Below are 23,036 nucleotides of genomic sequence, written 5' to 3'. Positions count from 1 at the left end.
AAGTTGGAAGGGACCTTGGAGGTCATCTAGTCCAACCCCCTGCTCAGGCAGGAAACCCTATACCATTTCGGACAAATGGCTGTCCAGTCTCTTCTTAAAAACTTCCAGTGTTGGAGCATTCACCGCTTCTGGAGGCAGGTTGTTCCATTGGTTAATTGTTCTAACTGTCAGGAAGTTTCTCCTTAGTTCTAAGTTGCTTCTCTCCTTGATCAGTTTCCATCCGTTGCTTCTCGTCCTGCCTTCAGGCGCCTTGGAGAGTAGTTTGACTCCCTCTTCTTTGTGGCAGCCCCTGAGATATTGGAACACTGCTATCATGTCCCCCCTCACTGATAATGTATTGAATTTTCCACTAGACCAAAATATGGGCTGTCCTTGGCAAAATAGATTGATAACATAATCTTTGCATTATCATACAAAAGTAACAATGATTCTGATGATTGTATTATTTGACCACTGCCCCAACACACTTTATTTTTGTGAATCTAAACACAGGAAGAGCTGCAAATAAATTAAAATGTGTTTTACCCTTTTTTGCTAGAGATTTGAATTTTTCCCATGGAATCAGATGATGGGAATTTTGTAATGATCCTAACTGATTCCTGAAATGGATTGTCACTTTATCTCTTTTTCACAAAACAGTGAATCTTAAAGTAGCAATGTGTACTCTTGATTGCAACAAAGTTTAGTCTAAATATACCAGTTTGCATTTCACACATGCAAACTATAATCTGTGTTGCTCTTAAAGGTTTTAATGGAGTGTGTGTGCCCTGGGCACTGTCATTTTTCCTGCCTCACCCCACCCCCAAGTTAATAGTTAATAGCCATTCCACCTATAGAAAATTATATAGATGGGATAATATATCTGATTACAGTACCTCTTGCCTTTGATTACATCACATGTTCGGTTGTTAATTTCATTGTCCATCCGATGGCGTGCCTAAAAGGAGAAATAAATGAAACAAGATTAAAAGGACTCTCATTATTTAACCTGAAGAAGTAGTAATAACAATCATGATATTAAAAATATCTCTCCTCTCACAAGATCCCTTTCTACTTTTAATGGATGGGGATAATGTATCAAATATTTCAGAGGACCACAGGAAGAAAACAATAACTCAGGCAATTAAATAATTTGTTAACAGGGTTAGGGTTAGGAACAAATCTAATACTCTTTCCTCCTCTTATTTTCCCCACAACAACCCTGTGAGTGACTAGCCCAAAGCCACCCAGCCAGCTTGCATGCTTAAGGCGGGACTAGAACTCTCAGTCTCCTGGTTTCTAACCCAGCACATCAACCACTACAACCAAACTGGCTTCTTTGAGAAGCAAAGTCATGCCTTTCATTTCTTTAATTTAGGGAACTCAACAGTCTGTTCTGTTTTTCGTTTGCCTGTTGCCCTCCTGAACATCTTTAAACATTCTTAATAGGTGTTTTAAAAAAGGAAAAAGAAAAAGAGAAAAATCCTTACAACATCGTCCACTAGATCTTTAACTGCAGTGATACCCAAGACCAGGAGCAATGGAATCAACGTGGTATACCAAGACAGAGTTGTTATTTGAGGAATTGTCTGAAGTGAAAAAAACAAAACCCACCAGTTATTTACCTTTGTAAAACACCACACAGATATACAAAGTGGCTTATATATTAGATAGATTCCTAATGGTAGATTATGCTATTCCTGTTAAAGGTTACAGGCCTTGATAGCTGCAATGTGTGTGTTTCTCTCTCTTTCTGTGTGTGTGTATGAGGGACAATAACTCAATTCTGGTTAAAGTTAAAAACAATGCAGAAGTTTATAACTGCAGCACAGCTAGCCCTCAATTTACAGCCACTCGTTTAATGACTGTTTGAAGTTACAACGGCACTGAAAAAAGTCAATAACATACTTAACGACAGATCTCACAGTCATGTGATCAAAATTCGAGTGCTTGGCATATATTTGTGATGATTGCAGGATCCTGGGATCATGTGATCACCATTTGCAACTTTCCCAGATGGCTTCCAATGAGCGGAGTCAATGGGGAAAACTGGATTTGCTTAACAACTGTGTGATTCACTTAACAATTGCAGTGGTTCACTTAAAAACCTGGCAAGAAAGATAAACTTGGGTGTGACTCACTTAAAAGCCTCATTGCTTAGCAATTTTGGGAAATCTTGGTCTCAGCTGTGGCTATAAATCAAGGGCTACCTGTCGTGAATCAGATTCCTAAATAGGTTGAGAATACTGCCATTGAATTGGACACTCATACTTCTTGTATTTAATAATTTTAAATGCATTGCTACAGAATAATTATTATCCCAGATACATCCAACTTAAGTACTGCATAGTTAAATAAAAATACTTTCATTGAAACGTAGTGCATTCATATGGTTTGAATTAAAAATACTCTTAATTTCTTTTTGCATATTATTGTTCGAGTCTGTCATATCTAAAAAGCTTACAACAGTCATCTTTATATTAGCTGTAGTAAATACTAGATAGAGCTAGTAAGTAGTGGTAGGAACTCTACCAAAAGGAGGAAGTTAAAGGTTAACAGCAGTGAAGCAGGAAAACCCCGTTTCCTAGCAGGGAAGTACTGATTTTTGGTATTAACACAAAAATGCTCCATTATTGCATATATCCTCTGGGGCTAAGATGTCTGCCTGTAGGCTCCACAATACAGTAAGCTGAACAAGGAAATCTGGATCAGCACATTCAAACATTGCAACACCAATACAACAGCATAAATTGAATTGTGTAAAGCATCACACACTCACATGCAAATTGCTCATATGTGGAATTTGTTTTTGGAAAATTAGTATTTCCCTCTGAACATGGAAAATGCTTATTTAGTCAGGAACTTCCCTCGTGTGATTAAAACCACAAAGTATGTGTGTAAAATTAGGAGCCTACTGTCCAGTCTCACAGACTGTCAACCAGTTTACATTGGTGGTAAATGTATACTGAGTCAATCTGCAGCTCTAAAATTGACTATAAAGAGGACTTACTCCATAATAAATTTCAAAAGAGATGTTATACCTGTAAAATAAGTAGAATAAGGAAATAGAAATTGGCAATTCTTTTAAACTGCTCATACAAGTTCAATGGCAAAAAGGTAATTGGATTATACTTGTAGGTTTTGATGGCGTTTCCCTGTTGAAAACAAAAAAAATCCACTTTAGTTAGCATTAATGTAGAAATCATGTAAATTCATTTTGTATTTTAAACAAAACATTATTAACCAAAGTGGTTTGGTATGCAAGTGTATTGTACAAACCAGACTACTCTGAAACAGACCTGGGGATTTTAATGTTTTTCAAAAACATTATCCTACTACAATATTATTCCACATTTTTATTAAAAAAAACCAATTTTAAAAAGGCGTTGAAGGGAAATAGAGAGGTTTTCAACACTTGAACAAGTAATGAAAAACTGGCTTGGGAAGCCTAAATAACCCCCATTCCAGGCTTGTTTTATACATGGATTTTATAAATATTCTCTATAATATGTACTTTTGGAGTTGTTGACTTTTTTAAGTATGCAAAGGAATTCTCACAAACTCTGCTGCTCAATTTACTCTAATTTTAACCAACTAATCTCAACCCTAGGAATCAGTTGTGTTGTTTGATAAGTCAGAATATAAGAGTTTTATGCTCTAAGGGCCAGACTCAGAATTGTTTTAAAATACAACATGATGCAAAACCTGCAGTGTATACAACTACAATTAATTAGGGCTAAGGTGTAGCTCCATAACTAACCATAATTAACCCAATAGGGTTATAAATTTTACAACTTAAACATATACGAAACCGGCTTCGTCCCATTACATGGGCCCATCCCACCCAGTCAGGCAGAGACAGCATGTTGCAGACCCCATCAGTTAAAGAACTCCAACTTGCTGTGTCTAGGAAGAAAGCTTTTTCTGCCATTGACCCCACCCCATGGAATATTCTCCTCCAGGAGGTGAGTCAGGGCCCCACTCTCCGGGCCTTCCAAAAAGGAGTTAAACTCTTTTTAACTCCTGTAGCCTTGCATGGGGAGTCATGATGTTAGTTGATGATATAAGAACCTTCTCTTTGTCAATTAATTTTTAACAGGGTTTAATTATTCTTGACTCCTTAAAAAATTTTAATTCTAAAAAAAATTAACTCTAACATTTTAATTTTTTATATACTGTTTTTATATATTGATGCTTTATTGTACACTGACCAGAATCCCTCTTTGAGGGATATGGGTGGTTCAGAAATGTGAAGAATGAATGAATGAATGAATGAATGAATGAACGAACGAACGAATGAACGAACTGTCACTATGTAGAGCAGGTGTTTCCCCGAAAGTAAGACTACCCTGAAAATAAGCCCTAGCTTTATTTTGGGGTTGTGCCTAATATAAGCCCTATCTCAAAAACAAGCTCTAGTTTTGGGGCGAGGCACACACCTAAAAATCAAGCTAGGGTGGGGGTAGGATAATGGAGCTTACCATTGCAACTGGGCCTCCTATGGATCGGCATTTGCCTCTCCTCGCCGACCCAATTCTTTTTGTGACCAAAGGAGCAGCTTCATTCTGCAACTGATAATGGGAGCTCTGGAAGGCCTCTGCAGCTGAGAACTGAGCTACGGATTCAATCCATAGCTTGGTTCTCGGCTGCAGAGGCCTTCTGACTGCAAAATGCAGGTTGGAGCTCCATTCTCAGCTGCAGAATGAAACTGCTCCTTCAGCCGCAGAAGACGTGGGCCAGCTGGGGGGGGGCTGGCAGGGCTGCTGCGAGTGAATGGAAAAGACACCCCCTGAAAATAAGACTTGGTGCCTCTTTTGGAGGCAAAAAATAATAAAAAAAATAAAAAAAGACTGGGTCTTATTTTCGGGGTAACATGGTAATAATACATATGTCAACGCTGCAAATACTGTATATTCTTCCTTTGACAATGTGCAGAACTGTCTGGTATATATATAGTTAAACCAGCAACTAGGAAAGAGGGAGGAGCATAAGGATAGCCCGGGAGAAAGAAACCGAAAGTAAATCACATCTTCCAAGTTGATTGGAAGATGTGAACCATGACCCTACAATAAGGGAGTGGAAAATGTCTGGAATGCTATGCGTAACGGAAGAGAAGCAGTTCTAAGCATTCCACCATGCCGTGCTGATGTACTTTAACATTAATAAATGCTTTTAGGAGAAAATATGCCTGAAAGTCCTTTTAAGTGTTTCGTTACTCAGACACATGACAACATACCTACAAGATCATAAACTTTTTAACATTATGATATGATTTGTAATTATATTTATATGCATTAACTTTATTATATATTTTATATATGGCCCAAGACAATTCCTCTTCGCTCAATGCAGCCCAGGTGAGCCAAAAGATTGGACACCCATGGTGTAGAGCAGGGGGGGTTAAACTGGTGGCCTATGGGCCAGATGCGTCACATGCAGGCCACACCCAAACCGCTCCACAAAGGCAAAAAGCGTCACAATACATCACGTGATGTGATCGAGTTTGACACCCATGGTGTAGAGCAGGCATGTCAAACTCGCGACGTCACGTGACATTGCGCAACGTATTGGGCCGGTTTTGCCATTGCTGGCAATGGGGTGGGCGCAGCTTCCACGTGACGCGTCTGGCCCGCGGGCTGGCAGTTTGACACTCCTGGTGTAGAGCAACCAAAACAATAAAGTGTTGGGGAAAGTAATAGGCAGATGGGGACAATTGGAGCACCTAGAGTTGCCAGGTGTCCACTATTTGAGCGGACAGTCCGCTTTTTTCACATTATGTTCACTATTTTTTTCACAATATAGTGGACATTTTTTTTATTCAAAAGCTTTATGATGAAATGGTACATAAAGCTGTACAGTCTAAGACAGTGGTTCTCAACCTTTTTAATGCCGCGACCCCAACCGGTCGTAAGTCGAGGACTAAACTGGTCGTAAGTTGAGGACTAAACCGGTCGTAAGTCGAGGACTACCCAACCGGTCGTAAGTCGAGGACTTTCCCTGCCCGGGAGCGCCGCACATACGTGTTTCCGCCCCCTGCGCCGGCCGAGGCGTAGCTGGCAAGCGGCAGAGACAGAGCAGGCTGACCACCAGCTGGCCCAGCCCAAGGGAGGTAAGGCACCCGCCGGAAAAGGGGGAAAAAATGGCGGACAAAAAAAATGGCGGACAGCCTTGCTTGGCGACCCCCATGAAATGGTCAATCGACCCCAAATGGGGTCCCGACCCACAGGTTGAGAACCACTGGTCTAAGAGAATAAGTATAGGACAATCGCGTTTTGTCTTTTTTTTCATGTTAGAATGAGACAAAGATCGAATATCCATTGAACTCGATTCTCCGAAAAAATTATTAATCATACACAATTGTTTCACAAGACATTTAATAAAAGTATATAAAATTATTTACATACTATTTTTCTTAACTCGCATTTACCTATTATTTTTATATTATACTTTTTTCTTAGTTGGATAGGTATGTTTTGGAACACTAACGTATCATCATTTGAGGTTCAATGAGTACTAGCCTCAATATGTAGAGCGCGAGAGTGTCGACTGACCTAAAATGGCGTCGAGTGATGAGAGTGACAGCGGCGAGATTTCGAATTCTTTTTTACTTTTTTTTACTACTTAACCCCCCCCCCCGCTTGTCCGCTATTTTTTGGAATTAGACCTGGCAACCCTAGGAGCACCTCTTCCATCATAAGTGTGGGTAGACTTCTTAGAACATGAATTTTGATCATATGACCAAAGGGGGCTGCAATGGCTATAATTTCATTGACTGGTGTAAGAACCATTCGTTTAGCACTGCCATAAGTTTGAATGGTGGCTGAACAAATGGTTGTAACTGAAGGTTTACTTTTAGTTTGGGGCTGCCAGACTACAGTATTTTGTATTTCTTGAATTTAATCCTGGGTCTCCTATTAGTTGTGTCTGCCATTCATTTACTGCCTTGTTTTCCATTTTTAATGAAAGCATTTGGAACATAAAATTAAATCTTGGAAGAACTCTTAAGACAATTTTAACTTTCTCCATCTTAAAAAAAACTATATTTTTCCAGATTTCTGAGTAGCTATTTTTAGATAGGAGTTTCTTGTTTCTTTCTGAAATAAATACCCACCTAGTGAATCTTTTTGCAACAATGTTAAATCTTATTATTTGGTAGATGCATTGCTTTTTTTCCTCAGCTAAAATCCATGCCAATGTATGAGTTGTTTCATTAATTTTAATTAAACTAAAATACAAGGAAATTACATCTGATTTAGCTCTAATCACCAATTTTGAAAGTGCAGCTTCCAAAAGGCCACTGAAATGCAAATCGAATTCTCTGGCACAAAAAAGGCTAATGGCATTTAGAAAATAATTAAGTAATTAAAATTGCAAAGGGTAAATATCTTTTTAGATGAGGTCTTATTTGAGAATTTAAAAAGACCAGAGCAATCTTAGGATTGATAGAAACTTCAATACACCAACCACTAGGCTCTTCAACAACTTTAAAGGCCAGCTGCAATCCTTGTGTACTGTATGAAAATGAACATAAGATTAACTAAGGAATCCAGTTTCTTTGTTTGTTCTCCTTAAAACATGCTGAACAAAGTGGCTAAATACACTGTGGTAAGAACTGCAATTAAATACATCTGGAAAATGCTACTTATGCAAAGTCTAGACTAATGAATCCATGCCTGTACAAAAATTCAAACAATTAATCAATTAAGATTTTCTCTTTAGATGAGAGTCTTAAGAACTATTGGAAACTATTACGTATAGAAATGTTTACTTACCGCGTATTTACTTTTCTGAATACAAAGGAATATTGTTTCCTTAAACTGGGGTTGCTCATAGAAAGCTCTGTCATTTGCTTTAACTTGCCAGCTGCAATCTGAAAACACAGCAAAATATTTAATTTATAAATACTTGGAAGTATAGAATGGGTTTTTCTTCTATATATGAATTAAGTGGGAGTGTGCATGACTCTCCCTTTTTTTAAAATCTGAAAGCAGCTCACAAGGCAAAAATTCTGCATTATATCCTTGATTTTGCATACATTCACAAATAGCAATAGCACTTAGACTTATATACCGCTTCATAGTGCTTTACATCAGGGGTCCACAATCTCTGGTCTGTGGACCTTCACTGGGCTGCAGCATGCCAGTAATCGGTCCGTGCAAACAAGCGAAACTCCATCCATGGGATGCAGGCAGTACGCAAAACCACACCTCCTTCTGTCCGCAGAAAAAAACTTTCTCTATGGAACTGGTTCCTGATACCCAAAAGGTTGAGGGCCACTACTTTACAGCAGTCACTGGGCAGTTTACAATGTCAGCATATTGCCTCCAATAATCTGGGTCCTCATTTTACTGACGGATGGAAGGCTGAGTCAACCTTGAGCTGCTCAGAAGGATGGAAGGCTGAGTCAACCTTGAGCTGCTCAGAATTGAACTCCTGGAGTGAGCAGTGAGTTAGCCTGCACTGCTACATTCTAAACACTGCACCACCACAGCTCTTATTAAACATCTAGATGCTGTTCAACTTTGCTTCTATAAATGCAAACTAGCAGTACTGGTGAACGAACAAAATATATCGTATTGACAGAGAAATGCTAAAAGTGGGAGAACTGGATAGCCGTTGAATGGTAAAATTAATTTTACCTGGAGGAAAAAAATAATACTTTACTAAAACGAATTACAGTTATGTCATCCATTTGGTTTTTTTTTAACTGAAAAGCTTGCTAAAAAGTTATTGTAATGACGCATATATATTCTATGCAGTTACTAAATCCAATTGAAAAGTTGACATAATCTAACCATTGTTTTTCTGTGCCTTAATTCTTATTCACACAAGTATTTGTTACTACTTGTTCATGAATAATGTCCGCAACATATATCTCAATTAATGTACTGAATTTTGATGGGATAAAATCTCCTTGATAATCTCTTCCTTGTTGCAAAAGTTCTGAATTAATTATTGATTAATTAATGGAAATTTTTCTCTGTTCATCAAAATTAAAAGGCAAGGAAAAGTTAAAGGTCCCAGGCACCTAACAAGACTTCAGTTAGATTACCTGTTAAGTTTGTTACTGGGCAACTAATTGATCTACTTATATAATTATCCTTTATTTCCAGAAATATTGAAAATGCATTCTATTTTTAATACTATTTTTTTCTGCAAGGTAGAAACATTAAAGAAAACAAAATGGAACAAATATCCTGGCACCAATAACTCCTTCAGAAATATTCTAAATCAAATGTGTGTGTGTGCCTAAATTTGTTGGATATGGCCAATAAAGTAAAATTATCTTGAACTACTCTACCCAACTCACCCTTATCATGCCTAACACTTCAATCAGTTCCAAACTATTTTTATTACGTAGTCCTTGATTTATGTCCATATTTGGGACCAGAATTATTGAGCAAGGCAGTTCTTAAATGAGTCATACCCGATTTTACAACATTTTTGCCATGGTTATTAAACAGTTGCTAAATGAATCACATGGTTGTTAAGCAAATCCGGCTTCCCCCATTGATTTTGCTTGTCAGAAGCTGGCTGGAAAGATTGCAGATGTTGATCACATAACCCCGGGAAACTGTAACCATCATAAATATATGCCAGTTTCCAAGCATCCAAATTTTGCTCATGTGATTGCAGGGATTCTATGATAGTTGTAAGTGCAAGACCAGTCATAAGTCACATTTTCCAATACAGTTATAATTTTGAATGGTCATTAAATAGTTGTAAGTTGAGGACTATCTGTACACTTTCTGTTGAATCAGTCCAGTTCATCAGTCCTTGTAATCTTTTGCAAACAAGTCAATATAAAGAAAAAAAACCCCTTCAAAATAATCACTAGCCTTTGGTAATAATTTCTTGCATTCTCACCCTTTTGAAGTGTCTCTCGAGTTGTTTCCACCTCTATATTAATACGGTTTTGCTCTGGTTCAACGTCAGGTTGAATGTCCAAGTCATCTTCCGTCTCATCATCACTATATGGAACCTCCTCATCATTGGGCTGAGAGTCTTCATCAAAGGTAGTTTCAGAGTCTCTTTCTGAATTCATCCTGCCAACAGTTCCTGAAAAACAAAAGTAAAAGTAGATCGGTATCAACCTGTCATGGAAGTCCTTCTTGCCATTTTTTTCATCAGACCAAATTTGACCAGCTAAAACAAATGTATTCAATCTATGCTTTAAAAAGAACCCATGCATTATCATTCAGGGCCTTGGTGCACCTAATAAATAAATATAAAATAAATATCCACCTACCTTTTTACAATGATGTTAAATCTTTTTATTTGGTAGATATATTGCTTTTCTTCCTGAGCTAAATTCCATGTCAATGTGTGAGTTATTTCATTAATTTTAATTAAACTAAAATACAAGGAAATCTGACATTGAACTCCAACCAGTCATGCTTTTAGATGCCATTTCTCTTTAAAAACCTATCAACAAATCAACTTATATGGAAAATCAATTAAGTGGGATAGTAAATTCCATTGTGAAAATGTCTTATAATGAAACTAAGACTTGAAGCACTACAATTCTAGTACGTTGCAGGAAAATAAACAAAAATCATAATTTTAAAAAAAACTACAGATAAGAGGTAAAACTATAGAACTGGAACCTCTCTCAGGACAAACACCATTTTTGTAACGTTTAGCCTTATTCTAGCTAGGCAACGGAGATCATGGTTGCTAGCAAATAGCTCTGGACATAGAGAAAGTTAGACACTGGGAAATTCTAACAGGCTGAGGGTTCCCTTCTTACAAAGAGGACCTCAAGGGATCCCGCTGAGGGAGACAGGAAGGCCAACAGCTTCCATCAAATGATTCAAAAGGTGTCATAATTGGAGACCTCTGAAGTTCAGACATTCAGATATGCTGGGACAAAACCAATTTGCATATCAATAATTAACAGGATAGGCTTTAGAAATGTCTATATGCAAAAAAAAAGTGTGGACACTCTTGAATTGATAGATTGAAATATTAATTATGCATGCTCACTTTATAAAACATGTTCAATTGTAATAATAAAAGTAGGGAATAACAAAAGAAGTTGCAGAACCCAAGATAAATAATTTAAGGATCTTAAAAATTCAATTAATGTGGCTGTGCTGTACTATTTCCTCTCTACTCCCTCTCTACTAATATTATGTACAATGGCCTGAATCATCATGTAAAATGTAGACAATTAATTAAAGTTAAATAAGATTTATCAGGAAAGAGCTCAAAGTTGAAATCTTAAGCTCAACTCCTACTAACTTCATGAAGCCCACTTGGCAACAATATAGAAACGGTTTTGCCATTTTCTTTCTTGGGGATATTTTTCAATTTCAGTCTACAATCTACAGTGAAGGATTTCTTGGAGACTTCCATCTAAGGAGTAACAGGACTTATTTCTGCTCTGATTTTTTTTTTTGGATCAGCTGAATTTGCTAATTTATAGAGAGAAAGATATGGATTTATTTTTAAATTATTACCATAGTTTAAAAGAGAAATATCGCTCATCTCTGTGGGCTGACTGTAATGGTGTACTGGCACATGGAGGTTACCATTTGTTAATTGACGGCCATTTTCCTAGGTTCCACCAGGTGTATTTCCTTCATTAATAGAAACCACAACGTTCTGCCTTCCTGCTCTGGTGGGCCAGGTAGACATATACCACTCAATATCCTCACTGTAAAATCTACAAGACAGAGCTTCAATATACCTAAAAAGTACCAGGTTCAGACAGGCCGGTTAAATATCTGGATAATACTTGGCATTTTCAATTTTATCTAAATTGTTGGCAAACGTTTATTTTAATTCTAGGTACCACAAAATAAAAGACAGTGTTGAAAAATGATTTTGCATTAAGCTCCACATTAAGCCCCTTGGTCCATAGTCCTACTCTTCAAAGAGACATGTGTATCATAACTGAGGTCTTCTTTTTCAATTCCTCTGCTCTGCATGACTTTAATCAAGGTTTCATGCCTGTATTTTAACTCCACCCTATGGGGCTGCTTTCTTTCTATCTGAACTCAAATAATACCCATAGATGCACTTCTGTACCTACATTTTCTGCAAACACTGGTTGACTTACCGTATATTGTAGGGAGTGGCATAGTTAATGCTTAACAGGGTTATTTTTTTAAAAAAAAAAAACTCCACCTAGCAAACTATTTTGCAATTCTTTGTGCTGCATATTAGATGTTCCGAAAGAAAAGAAAGTATGACCTTGACTGTTTCCTCATAAAGATACTGAAAGAAGACAATTAATTCAACTCTGCAAACTGTCTTACACACTCACCTACAACCAGATCCTCCTTTTCCATTAAACAATGACACCTTTGTAAAAGAACAAGCAGCTGGCCTGCAAATGGGCAATCCTTTTTAATTTCTGCACAAAATTGCATACTTTTAGAACGAGAATTGTATTATTTTTTCCTCCCACTAACGTTTCACATAACAGATTAAGACACTATGAAAAACAGAAACTTTTCTCCAGAAAAGTTTGTGTTAACTTGATTCCCTCTTTCCTCAGAAAGGGAATGCTTGTGGAGTACAAGTAGCCCTTGACATATGAACACACTGAGCCCAAATTTTCCATTGCTAAGCAAGATAATTGTTGTGAGTTTTGCCCCATTTTACGATTATTCTTGCCATGGGGTATTAAGTGAATCATTGCAATTGTTAAGTTATAAGGTGACCAACCGTCCTCCTTTAGGGAAGACAGTCCTCCTTTTTTAAGTTCTGTCCTCCCTTGAAAAGTGTCCTCCTACATGTCCTCCTTTTCGATATTTGAAGACTAATTTGCAGGGCTTTTTTCCCTCATAGAACGCTTAGAATGGCGTTCCGGCACCTTTTTTTGATGGTTTTTTTTTCAACTTTTGCATGAGCTGTGCTACTCCCCCTATTGGCTTTCGAAAGCCAATAGGAATTGCTGCTGAGTGCGCCAAAACACCTGGCCGGCAAACTTTGCACATGTAAGTTGTCTGCAGCGAAGGCGAATTGGCAGGAACTTTGCACCCTTCCCTGCTACCAAGTACACCATCTCCTAGTTAGTCCCAAAGATACCTGGAGGAGACTGGAACGGCGATGCCACAGTAACTTTCTCTTGATCTTCAGCTCTGCTAGGGCAATAATGGCTGCGGGTGCAAGAGGCAGGGGCAGCGGGGCTGCTGCGGGCAGGGGTGTGAGGGGCGGCGGTGGCCGGCTGCCCCCCATGCTATTGGGAGACACGGGGCCTGCTCTACACGAGGCAGTGCAGGGTGGGCAGTGGTGCTGGCAGGGCGGCTGCAGGTGGGGTGTGTCGATGGCGGGCTGCCCCCCGGTGCTTTGGGAGCCGTGGGGCCCGCTGTACACGGCGGGGCAGCAGTACTGGCAGGGCAGTTGCGGGCGGGGGCACAGCATGTAAGCATAATTACAATATAAAATGTTATTGTTACAAATGTTTTTTATTATGCATTTATCATATTATAGTGTATTCTGTATTATTGCTGCAATGAATAAAATATTTCTTTTATTTACGATATTTTTTTCTTCAATTTATTTGTCCTCCTTTTCATTGTAAAAAAGTTGGTCACCTTATAAGTTAATAACACACTTGTTAAGTGAATCTTGGTTCCCTATTGAGTTTGCTTGTCAGAAGATCGCAAAAGCTGATCACATGATCCCAGGACACCACAACCGTCATAAATACATGCCAGTTGACAAGCATCCTGATTTTGATCATGTAACCAGGGGGATGCTGCCATGGTTGTAAGAGTGAAAAACCATCACGAGTCACTTTTTTCAGTGCCATTGTAACGTCTAATGGTCACTAAATGAATGATTGTTAAATTGAGGACCAGCTTTATGTAGTATGCCAGTGATTCTGGATTCAAATTCTTGATATATCTTAGCAGGTTTAGCAGAGAGCTCCGCCCAAAATCCAGGGGAGTTACCTCAGGATATGCAGTACCCAATTGGATACAGCAATGATATTAGATAATATAAAGCAGGTACCCATAATCTGAATAGTAATAATCCAAAATTAGGGTTTCCTCATCTTCATAATTATTCAATATTATGGGAAAAGCTACTCTACAGTATAAGAGTAAGCTCTCTATTGTAGGATCCAATCTGGGTCAGTCACCAAAGGTTTAGTCTTCCGAGCTTTCAGACTCAGCTGCAGCCCATCCTGAGGGAACTTCTCTTTAGTAGAGGGTCTGTAACTGGCATGAAATTCCTTGTATGAAAGGCATTTTGTTTTCTTGTAGGATAAGTTAAGCAGCTTTTTTTAAAAAAAGAACTGCAGTAGTTTATTTTGTTTTTTAAAGAGGTGTAGCAAAAACGAAGATCCATTCTGTGTCTGAATAGCAAACTGTACACAAAACACAGAACTCTAAATCTAACTTCAATAATCTCATTTACAATGATGTTTCTCTACATTCTCAACCTAGCAAGATTAGACTGCAAACATCCATAAAAAGAGAAACAAAACATTATGGTATTTAATGAAACAGACACGAATCCCACCATCTGACCAGAACAAGCAGCTTCTTCCTTCCTGAAGCTTTGCAATTACTTCAAATTTGTGCACAAATGAAGCATCAACACAAATGTCCATTAGGATAATTTACAGATAGGCGAACCTTCATTGCAGATTACTTGGGAGTGAAGCTCCAGTTGTGTGCATGTGTGCGCATTAGAACATGTAGTAGAACTTCATTGATTTGTTGGGATATTATTAGAGTAGAAAATAAATAACTCATAGCAATTATATTTTGCACAATGAATTATGCACAATGAATTATGTTGCTATACCTTTAAAAACATAATAAGGGAAAAGGGTGGATATTTTTTTCTATATTTATTATATTATTGTATTTCTATACTTTAACAAGGATGGTAACAATTGCCTTCAAGTGCAACTATTGCTTTATATTCAACCATTCCTTTTGGAAGTTAAAATTAAATACTTCTTTACACTGACAATTCAGAAGCAATACCAAGAGATTTTTTACTGACAAACAGCAAATTGATTTTGTATAGCTATAGATTTGTCTAGTTTCCTTTTAAAATCCTTTAAAATGATGTCCTCAATAATTCTGGAATTTTTCCTTGAAACTGAAAAAAAATATTTGATTTTAGGTTTTGCTGACTGGAATAATTTTGTTATTATAAAAATGGCTTGAAATATTTTATTTATTTATTTATTTATTTAATTATATTTTCACCCCGCCCTTCTCCTTGCGGACTCAGGGCGGCTAACAGCCTAATAAAAACAGATACAAAGATACGAAAAATACTACCATTAAAAGCATTATTAAAAAGAAATATTTCAATTTGGCCTTTGTTATTTTAAAAATTATTTTAAAACCCAACTAAAAATTACCCCTTAGGCCAGTCCTGCTAGCTTAAATAGCCATGTCTTGAGGGCGCGGCGGAAGGAAGGGAGATCAGGGATCACCCTGATCTCTGGGGGTAGTTCGTTCCATAGGGTGGGAGCTCCCACCGAGAAGGCCCTCCCCCTGGGGGTCGCNCCACTCAGAGTCACATTGTTTGAGATGGACAGACATATAAATACATATGTGCACAAAATGCATATTCTCTAACACCAAAAGTTTTTATTTTATTTTCATTAAAATATAAATTTATTTCAGATTAAAACAAAGTCTGTGTCAAAAGATTTCAGTGTTAGCTTTAACCAGCCCTGCGCAACATTCACTGATACAAACATTTCACTGGTTCACTGATACAAACATTTACTACAATTCTGCATCAAGGCTTACTAATCACAAGTCAAATTGAAATAAAAGCAAGTGAAACAAATTTTGGCTCTCCATTTTGGACATCTAAACTGTCTTAAGCATGAATTCCACATTTATAAACTTCCTGTCTGATATTTCCTTTATTGTTCATTTCTCATTTTTGACAGATTTATTTATTTATTTTATTTATTTAATTATATTTTTACCCCGCCCTTCTCCTTGCGGACTCAGGGCGGCTAACAGCCTAATAAAAACAGATACAAAAATACAAAAGATACTACCATTAAAACATTATTAAAAAGAAATATTTCAATTTGGCCTTTGTTATTTTAAAAAATTATTTTAAAACCCATCTAAAAATTACCCCTTAGGCCAGTCCTGCTAGCTTAAATAGCCATGTCTTGAGGGCGTGGCGGAAGGAAGGGAGATCAGGGATCACCCTGATCTCTGGGGGTAGTTCGTTCCATAGGGTGGGAGCTCCCACCGAGAAGGCCCTCCCCCTGGGGGTCACCAGCCGGCACTGTCTGGCTGACGGCACCCTGAGGAGACCCACTCTGTGGGAGCATACCGGCCGATGGGAGGTAATCTGCGGCAGAAGGCGGTCTCGGAGATATCCAGGTCCGATGCCATGGAGCGCTTTGAAGGTGATAATCAACACCTTGAAGCGCACCCGGAAAGCCACCGGCAGCCAGTGCAGCTCGTGCAGTAACGGCGTTACATGGGAGCGACGAGTCCCTCCCAACACCGCCCGCGCGGCTGCATTCTGGACTAACTGGAGCCTCCGGGTGCTCCTCAAGGGGAGCCCCATGTAGAGAGCATTGCAGTAGTCCAGGCGGGAGGTGACTAGAGCATGGGTGACTGTGCGCAAGGCGTCCCGGTCCAGAAAAGGCCGCAACTGGTAGATCAGGCGTACCTGATAAAACGCCCCCCTGGTCACGGCCGCCAACTGGTCTTCCAGTGTCAGCCGTGGGTCCAGGAGGACACCCAGATTGCGTACCCTCTCCGAGGGAGCCAAAGTTTTGCCCCCTATAGTCAGCGATGGAGTGAGCTGACTATGCCGAGGCGCCGGCAGCCACAGCCACTCGGTATTGGAAGGGTTGAGCCTGAGTCTGTTCCTCCCCATCCAGACCCTTACGGCCTCCAGGCATCGGGCCATCACGTCAAGGGCATCATTGGGGTGGCCTGGGGTGGAAATGTACAGCTGAGTATCATCAGCGTACTGATGGAAGTCCACCCCAAAGCCACGAATGATCTCCCCCAGTGGCTTCACATAAATATTGAACAAGANTGACAAGGGCATGGGTGACTGTGCGCAAGGCGTCCCGGTCCAGAAAAGGCCGCAACTGGTAGATCAGGCGTACCTGATAAAACGCCCCCCTGGCCACGGCCGCCAACTGGTCTTCCAGTGTCAGCCGTGGGTCCAGGAGGACACCCAGATTGCGTACCCTCTCCGAGGGAGCCAAAGTTTCGCCCCCTATAGTCAGCGATGGAGTGAGCTGACTATGCCGAGGCGCCGGCAGCCACAGCCACTCCGTCTTGGAAGGGTTGAGCCTGAGTCTGTTCCTCCCCATCCAGACCCTTACGGCCTCCAGGCATCGGGCCATCACGTCAAGGGCATCATTGGGGTGGCCTGGGGTGGAAATGTACAGCTGAGTATCATCACATTTCACATATTGTGAAATATAAATCAAAAGGTTGAATTAGTATATTTTTATATTTCACTGCACTGAAAAAAGTTGGAAGTCTTGTTTCTTTCCCTCTGGATTTCCCTTTTTTGTTTCTTTTAATTTTCTAACTTTTGCTTTTCTGTATTTGTATTTTATAAACTTAATAAAAAATGAAGTTCTTAAACTCAGCAGTCAATAGCTCACTCTCCAGTTTGATTATGCAAAATTATTTTTTTGCGGGGGAAAAAAATACTTTAATCAAAAATGAACCTCCCTGCATTTAGTTCCAACAGAGGACCTCAAATTACGGTATAATCTCGTGAAAGAGGAAGAGAAGGCTTTTTCCCTACAAGTGACCCTTCCCTAAGCAACCTCTTCAGGATTAATTGGTTGGGAGGAAATACTTCATCCCCACCTCTGCCATATCCTGCAGATTACCCCTTCAATTTGCATAGATATAGTACAGATTAACTAACCCCAATTTAAATAGGGTAGAGCTCTGAACATCAAACACCAGAGGAGTAGGTGAAAAGGTAAGCAGTGAAAGTGTCTTCAGAGTTGAACAAAAGAGTGTTTGCTGAAGGTACAGCAACATTGCACAATCATTCCTCCCAGAGTTCAAACATAAATAGCTGTTACACATCCTTTTAACACCTGTGGGTGTGTAGGAGTAGTACAGTTTAAGACAGGCTCAGGAATTCTGGGAGTTGAAGTCCACGAGTCATAAAAGAGCCAAAGTTGACTACCCCTGGTTTAAGACATCCAAGCAAAGTATATGGGGATAGAGAAGCTCCCTGAGGATGGATTACAGCACCAGTCCAAAAACTCAGAAGACTAATTCTCTGGTCCTGGTGACTGACCCAGATTGGGATTCTGCATTCACATACTTCCAACTTCTTGTGATCTGATGCACTCAGTTTTCTAGGATTGTCTGTTAAATATTGCTTGAGTTCTTACAAACGTATGACGGTATTTAGCCAGCTTAGTGGTAGACAACTGTTTCATTCCACTTCCTAATTTTCTGATGTGGGTCATCACTGCCCTATTATTTTTACCTGTAGACATTTGGCATGGATATTTTAACTGAAGGATTGCACAACAAAATTAATATCAACATCAAATGGTGACATATATGGCTGATATATGTCACTTAACAGATGACACATTTTTTTCTAACAGGAAACCCAAATAGCTGCACAAACTTGTTGCATTAAATTTGCTTATGCTCCAGCTGTTCAGGAAAAGAACATCCTTTTGAATTCCTATGCAGAGAAAGGTCTTGCTGATAATTATTTTACATTTTGAAAATAATGGGTCTAGAAGTAATAGAATGTATTTACTGTAATTGAGGAAATCTGAATACAGAATGCAAACAAAGGAGCAAAGATCATACTGAGACAAACAAAGCTATTAAGGAAATTTCAGAAAAGTATATTCCAGTTTTCAGACTTTGCACTTCATAGACCTGCTGGCATCCTGGCACAAAGTTAATATGCTTTTGTTTCTTATCAAGTATTTCATAACATCTTTAGTTCAACAAGAAACAGGACAAAATAAATTTATAAAGCTAAACTTTACGCTAATATGAAAAAATTGAAAACAGAATTGGAAGTTATTCTTAATTTCCAGGCCATATATTTGATTGATCAATTGATCAATCAACTCTTAGTGAACAATTAGTGTCAATTAATTGTCAACTTAGTGTCAACTCTTAGTGAACAATTAGATTTTTCTCTATAAAGGTGTGATATATCATATTAAGATAGTATAAAGAAAATCAATTGTCTGTAGGATAACCACACCATAATGTCTATTATTGTTATTTTGTATTCTGTCTTGGATTGGATTGACCTATTGACCTATTATTGTTATTTTGTATTCTGTCCTGGATTGGATTGACCCATTACCTGTTAATGTTTAATATTTCATTTTTTCTCCAGAACCTCAGTATGGCCTCCATAGTATTTCCATTTTATTCTTATCTATTTATTTTGCATATTTAAGAAATGCCCATGTCTCTCAAAGAGGGACTTTGGGTGGCGTACAATAAAATATTAAAACTTAAAAACAGTGTATAAAATTCAAAGGAGGCAAGGAATGTTAAAAATCAACTAAAAGGAAGTGGGGGAGGACTTTTAGGGCACTAACCAGCCCCACGGTTGCATGGTCCTCTGTGCACCCCAAGCAGAGTCATGTTTTTATGCCTTTAAGGAAGGCCTGGAGAGTGGGGGTCCAGCTCACCTCTGGGGTGGGGAGAAGTGTTCCACAGGGCAGGGGGAACAGCGGAGAAGGCTCTCTTCCTAGACCCTCCTAGTCAGAATTCTTTAACTGATGGGCTCCACAATAAACCTTCCTTGCCTGAAGGGGTTCTGTCAGTAACCCTAAGGGACAGGTTGAGTTGAAGGAATGTTTGTCCACAATTCACCAGTTACTTTCTTGGCTGAATGAAATCTTGAATCTAGTTTTCCCTGGTCTAATAATACTTGAGCCATCATACCACTCTGCCTTTCATGGAGTGTCAGGGGTTGCGTAAATATTTACTCTGGCTTGTCCAACAAGCCAAGAAAGTTAACAAGGAAATTGTTTAGTGGAGGTACAGAAAACAGTTCCATTTTCGTTTTATACTAAAAAGCATATTCAAAACTTGGACTTCCCCCGAGCGTAGGACTGACATTTTTATCTTTTATTTTTATCTTTGAACCTATGTTAAAAACAACAACAACAACAGAAAATTGCACTGCAGTGTACAAAAAGTTGCTGTTAAATATCAGTATTAAAATACTGGAACTGAAGAGCTGCAAAAATCAGGGTAGCTTCGTATTGTTAGCTATATATATAATAATTTTGCATATATGGCCAGTAAAATGCTCTACCCCAAAACAAGTCAGAGAAATATTTAGCATAACAATGCCAGGACATAATAAAAAATTCTACCAAATGTTAAAAGAAACGAAGGGATGGTGTTTGTGCAATAGGCGTGGTCAATCTTTCAGTAGGGATATAACTCTCACTCAGTGGTGGGATTCAGCCAGTTCGCACCAGTTCAGCAGAACCGGTAGCTAATTTTTTGTTGCCCAGGCCCCGAATGGACTTCCGGAAGCAGCATCCACACAGAGAACCAGTTGTTCACATATTTGAATCCCACCACTGATCACAACATGTTCTAAATTTCCCAAACGTGAGCATAAATGTTGGTGAATCTTATTCCAGAAAAGTTGGTGATGTGATCTTTCTGCTGATTCTGGGACATTCCTGTACATGTATACGACATGTGCAGAATTAATATGCCAGTGTTAAAGCTAGTCTAGAATTTTATTTTTAAAGATAGGTTTTCCATCTACAGTGAGAATTATATATTAGGAAGCATTTATTATTGGTTTCTTCTCATCACATGCAGTTTGAAATGCTTCATTTCCATCAATTCAATATATACTGTATCATATAATGACAGAATTGGACCCAAGAGTTACAAGACGATTCCATCCACTAGTTACAAGGCAACTTCCCACTTGTCAAATGATCAGTATGATAAGCAAAATGTTTGGTTTCCTACAGCTAGCAGGAATGAATAGCAAGAAATGAAGCAACTGAATCTCTGACAGTGTGTGGTTCGATAAAGACTGGATGACTGGATGCCTATTGCTAATTTGATCTGCATGTATGTAAAAATACATGAATTGACCTTCACTCAACAATCAGTACAGGTAGTCCTCGACTTACAACAGTTTATTTAGTGACCATTCGAAGTTACAATGGCAATGAAAAAAAAGGACTTACACTTACAACCATTGCAGCATCCCCATGGGCACGTGATCAAAATTTGGATGCTTGGCAACTGGCTCATATTTATGACAGTTGCAATGTCCCCAGGTCACATGATCTGCTTTTGCGACCTTTGGTCAATCAAAGTCAATGGAGAAGCCAGATCCACTTAACAGCCATGTTACTAACATAACAACTGCACTGATTCACTTAACAACTGTGGCAAGAAAGGTCGTAAAATGGGGAAAACTCACTTAACAAATGTTTCACTTAGCAACATAAAAGTTTGGGCTCAATTGTGGTCATATGTTGAGGACTACATGTACATGACTACTCTTTTTCAAAAGTTACTTTTGTTCTCGTACTGCAGAAGAAAATCATTCTGACTTGTTGCTTGGAGCTAACAAGATCCCTGATCTACCTGTTTCTTTAGATTTTTTTTTTAAGAGAAAATAAAAATATGGAAAAGTAGCAAAGTAAAACATAGCCTCAAGCTTAACTTTTATTTCCAACAAAGCTCTGAGGACCCAGAAATATCCTTAGAAAACAGAAAGCATGTATTGATGTTCATTCTGTACATCATAAGGAAATCAGATTGGAAAAGACTAAATTTGGGGGTTAAGTTTACGACTGCCTTTTTGAAATTCACAAGCCATTTTATGCATAAAACAAGTAAACACAAAATGATGGGGGGAACGTTAAACTAAACATATAGAACTGTTATTCCTGGGCCAAAGCACTGTAATATTGCCACTTTTTCATCTAAAATTGAAACAAATTGTATCCCTTGTAGTACTTAAAATTAAGTCCTTTGGATCCCTTGTAGTAGTTAAAATTAATCCAACTCTTTGAATGTATCCAGAAATTCTTTCAAATTCCCATCTGGTTAATTTGGTTTGTGAATAAATCAATTTTCCCACAATAGGCCAAATGCCAAAATAATTAAACAGGCTGAGATAGCCCCAATGCACAAGGTCACTAAACACAACCATGCATCCAGGCAGAGAAAAATACACACAGTTAAATCAGTCAAATTTAGCAATGGCTGATCTGTTTTCATCTAAGCTCATCTGATCTGATCTGATCTGATTTTAATCGATCTGGTTAAGCACGTGCAAATTTGGCCATTATATTCTAGTTTCAAAAAGTCTGCACGGTTCCTATCAAGAAAGACTATGTACTTAATCCATGTCAAGTAGGAATTTTTTATATAAAAGCATCATATGAAGAACTCTCAAGTCAGCTCCAAGAATTTAGCACCTGGTCAAGCAGACTCAAGTCAAAGAGTCAGTCTTCTTCCCAGTATGATGGAACAGATTTCTATTTAAAGTATATAATCTACAGATATAACTGAAGATTTGTGCAAACTGTATGCAGATCGAAGTTGTGCATGCTTCAGACATGATTGGGAAGACAGATGTGATTCGGATTATTTGGGAAAGTGAACACAGCCCCTCTTTAAAGCAGCCCAGTTTTATGAATTTAAGAAAAAAAAAAGATTTGGCTGCTTTAAGGATCCTAGACTCAAAGATTATGAACAAAGATCCAGGCACCAAGTTCATGAAAGCAGTGAAGTAGTGATGAGCACCAGACCCCAGATAATTTCCAGACTGAAGAAATACAATATATTTGCTCTCCTGTATCTCAGATACTGAAATACTGATCTACTTGTTCTCTCCTCAGATATTGAACTTCATCCATCCATCCATCCTCAGACAAGGATATACTACTTGTGATTGAACAAAGTCCAGGAAATTTTAAGACTCAGATATCTGGCCTGGATTTATTCAAGCACTGAAAGCATTGTGACTATGGGTTTTTTAAAACCAAGCTCTGCCATGACTCCCTGGATAAATTGACCTCTATCTGAATTTTGACAACAGATCTTACCTAAACCCTCAGTCTTGTTAGA

The 23,036-nt window shown here is 38.6% G+C and overlaps 1 protein-coding gene across 1 annotated transcript in view; it reads right to left on the bottom strand.

Moving 5' to 3' along the window:
* Positions 1-23,036, bottom strand: part of ATP8B1 (ATPase phospholipid transporting 8B1) — an 84,904-nt gene that overhangs the window by 40,877 nt on the left and 20,991 nt on the right. Inside the window, exons 2-6 of the mRNA XM_015813799.1 lie at positions 9,847-10,038; positions 7,752-7,849; positions 3,021-3,134; positions 1,470-1,568; positions 876-937 (exon numbers count right to left, since the gene is read on the bottom strand). Coding sequence (XP_015669285.1) covers positions 876-937; positions 1,470-1,568; positions 3,021-3,134; positions 7,752-7,849; positions 9,847-10,024 — 551 coding nt within the window. The 5' untranslated portion in view covers positions 10,025-10,038. The remainder of the gene's footprint in view (positions 1-875; positions 938-1,469; positions 1,569-3,020; positions 3,135-7,751; positions 7,850-9,846; positions 10,039-23,036) is intronic.

The sequence above is a fragment of the Protobothrops mucrosquamatus genome, unplaced genomic scaffold (genome assembly GCF_001527695.2).
Source record: "Protobothrops mucrosquamatus isolate PMUCROS unplaced genomic scaffold, P.Mucros_1.0 scaffold_74, whole genome shotgun sequence".
Lineage (NCBI taxonomy): Eukaryota > Metazoa > Chordata > Lepidosauria > Squamata > Viperidae > Protobothrops > Protobothrops mucrosquamatus.
This window is presented reverse-complemented; position numbering and strand designations above follow the sequence as displayed.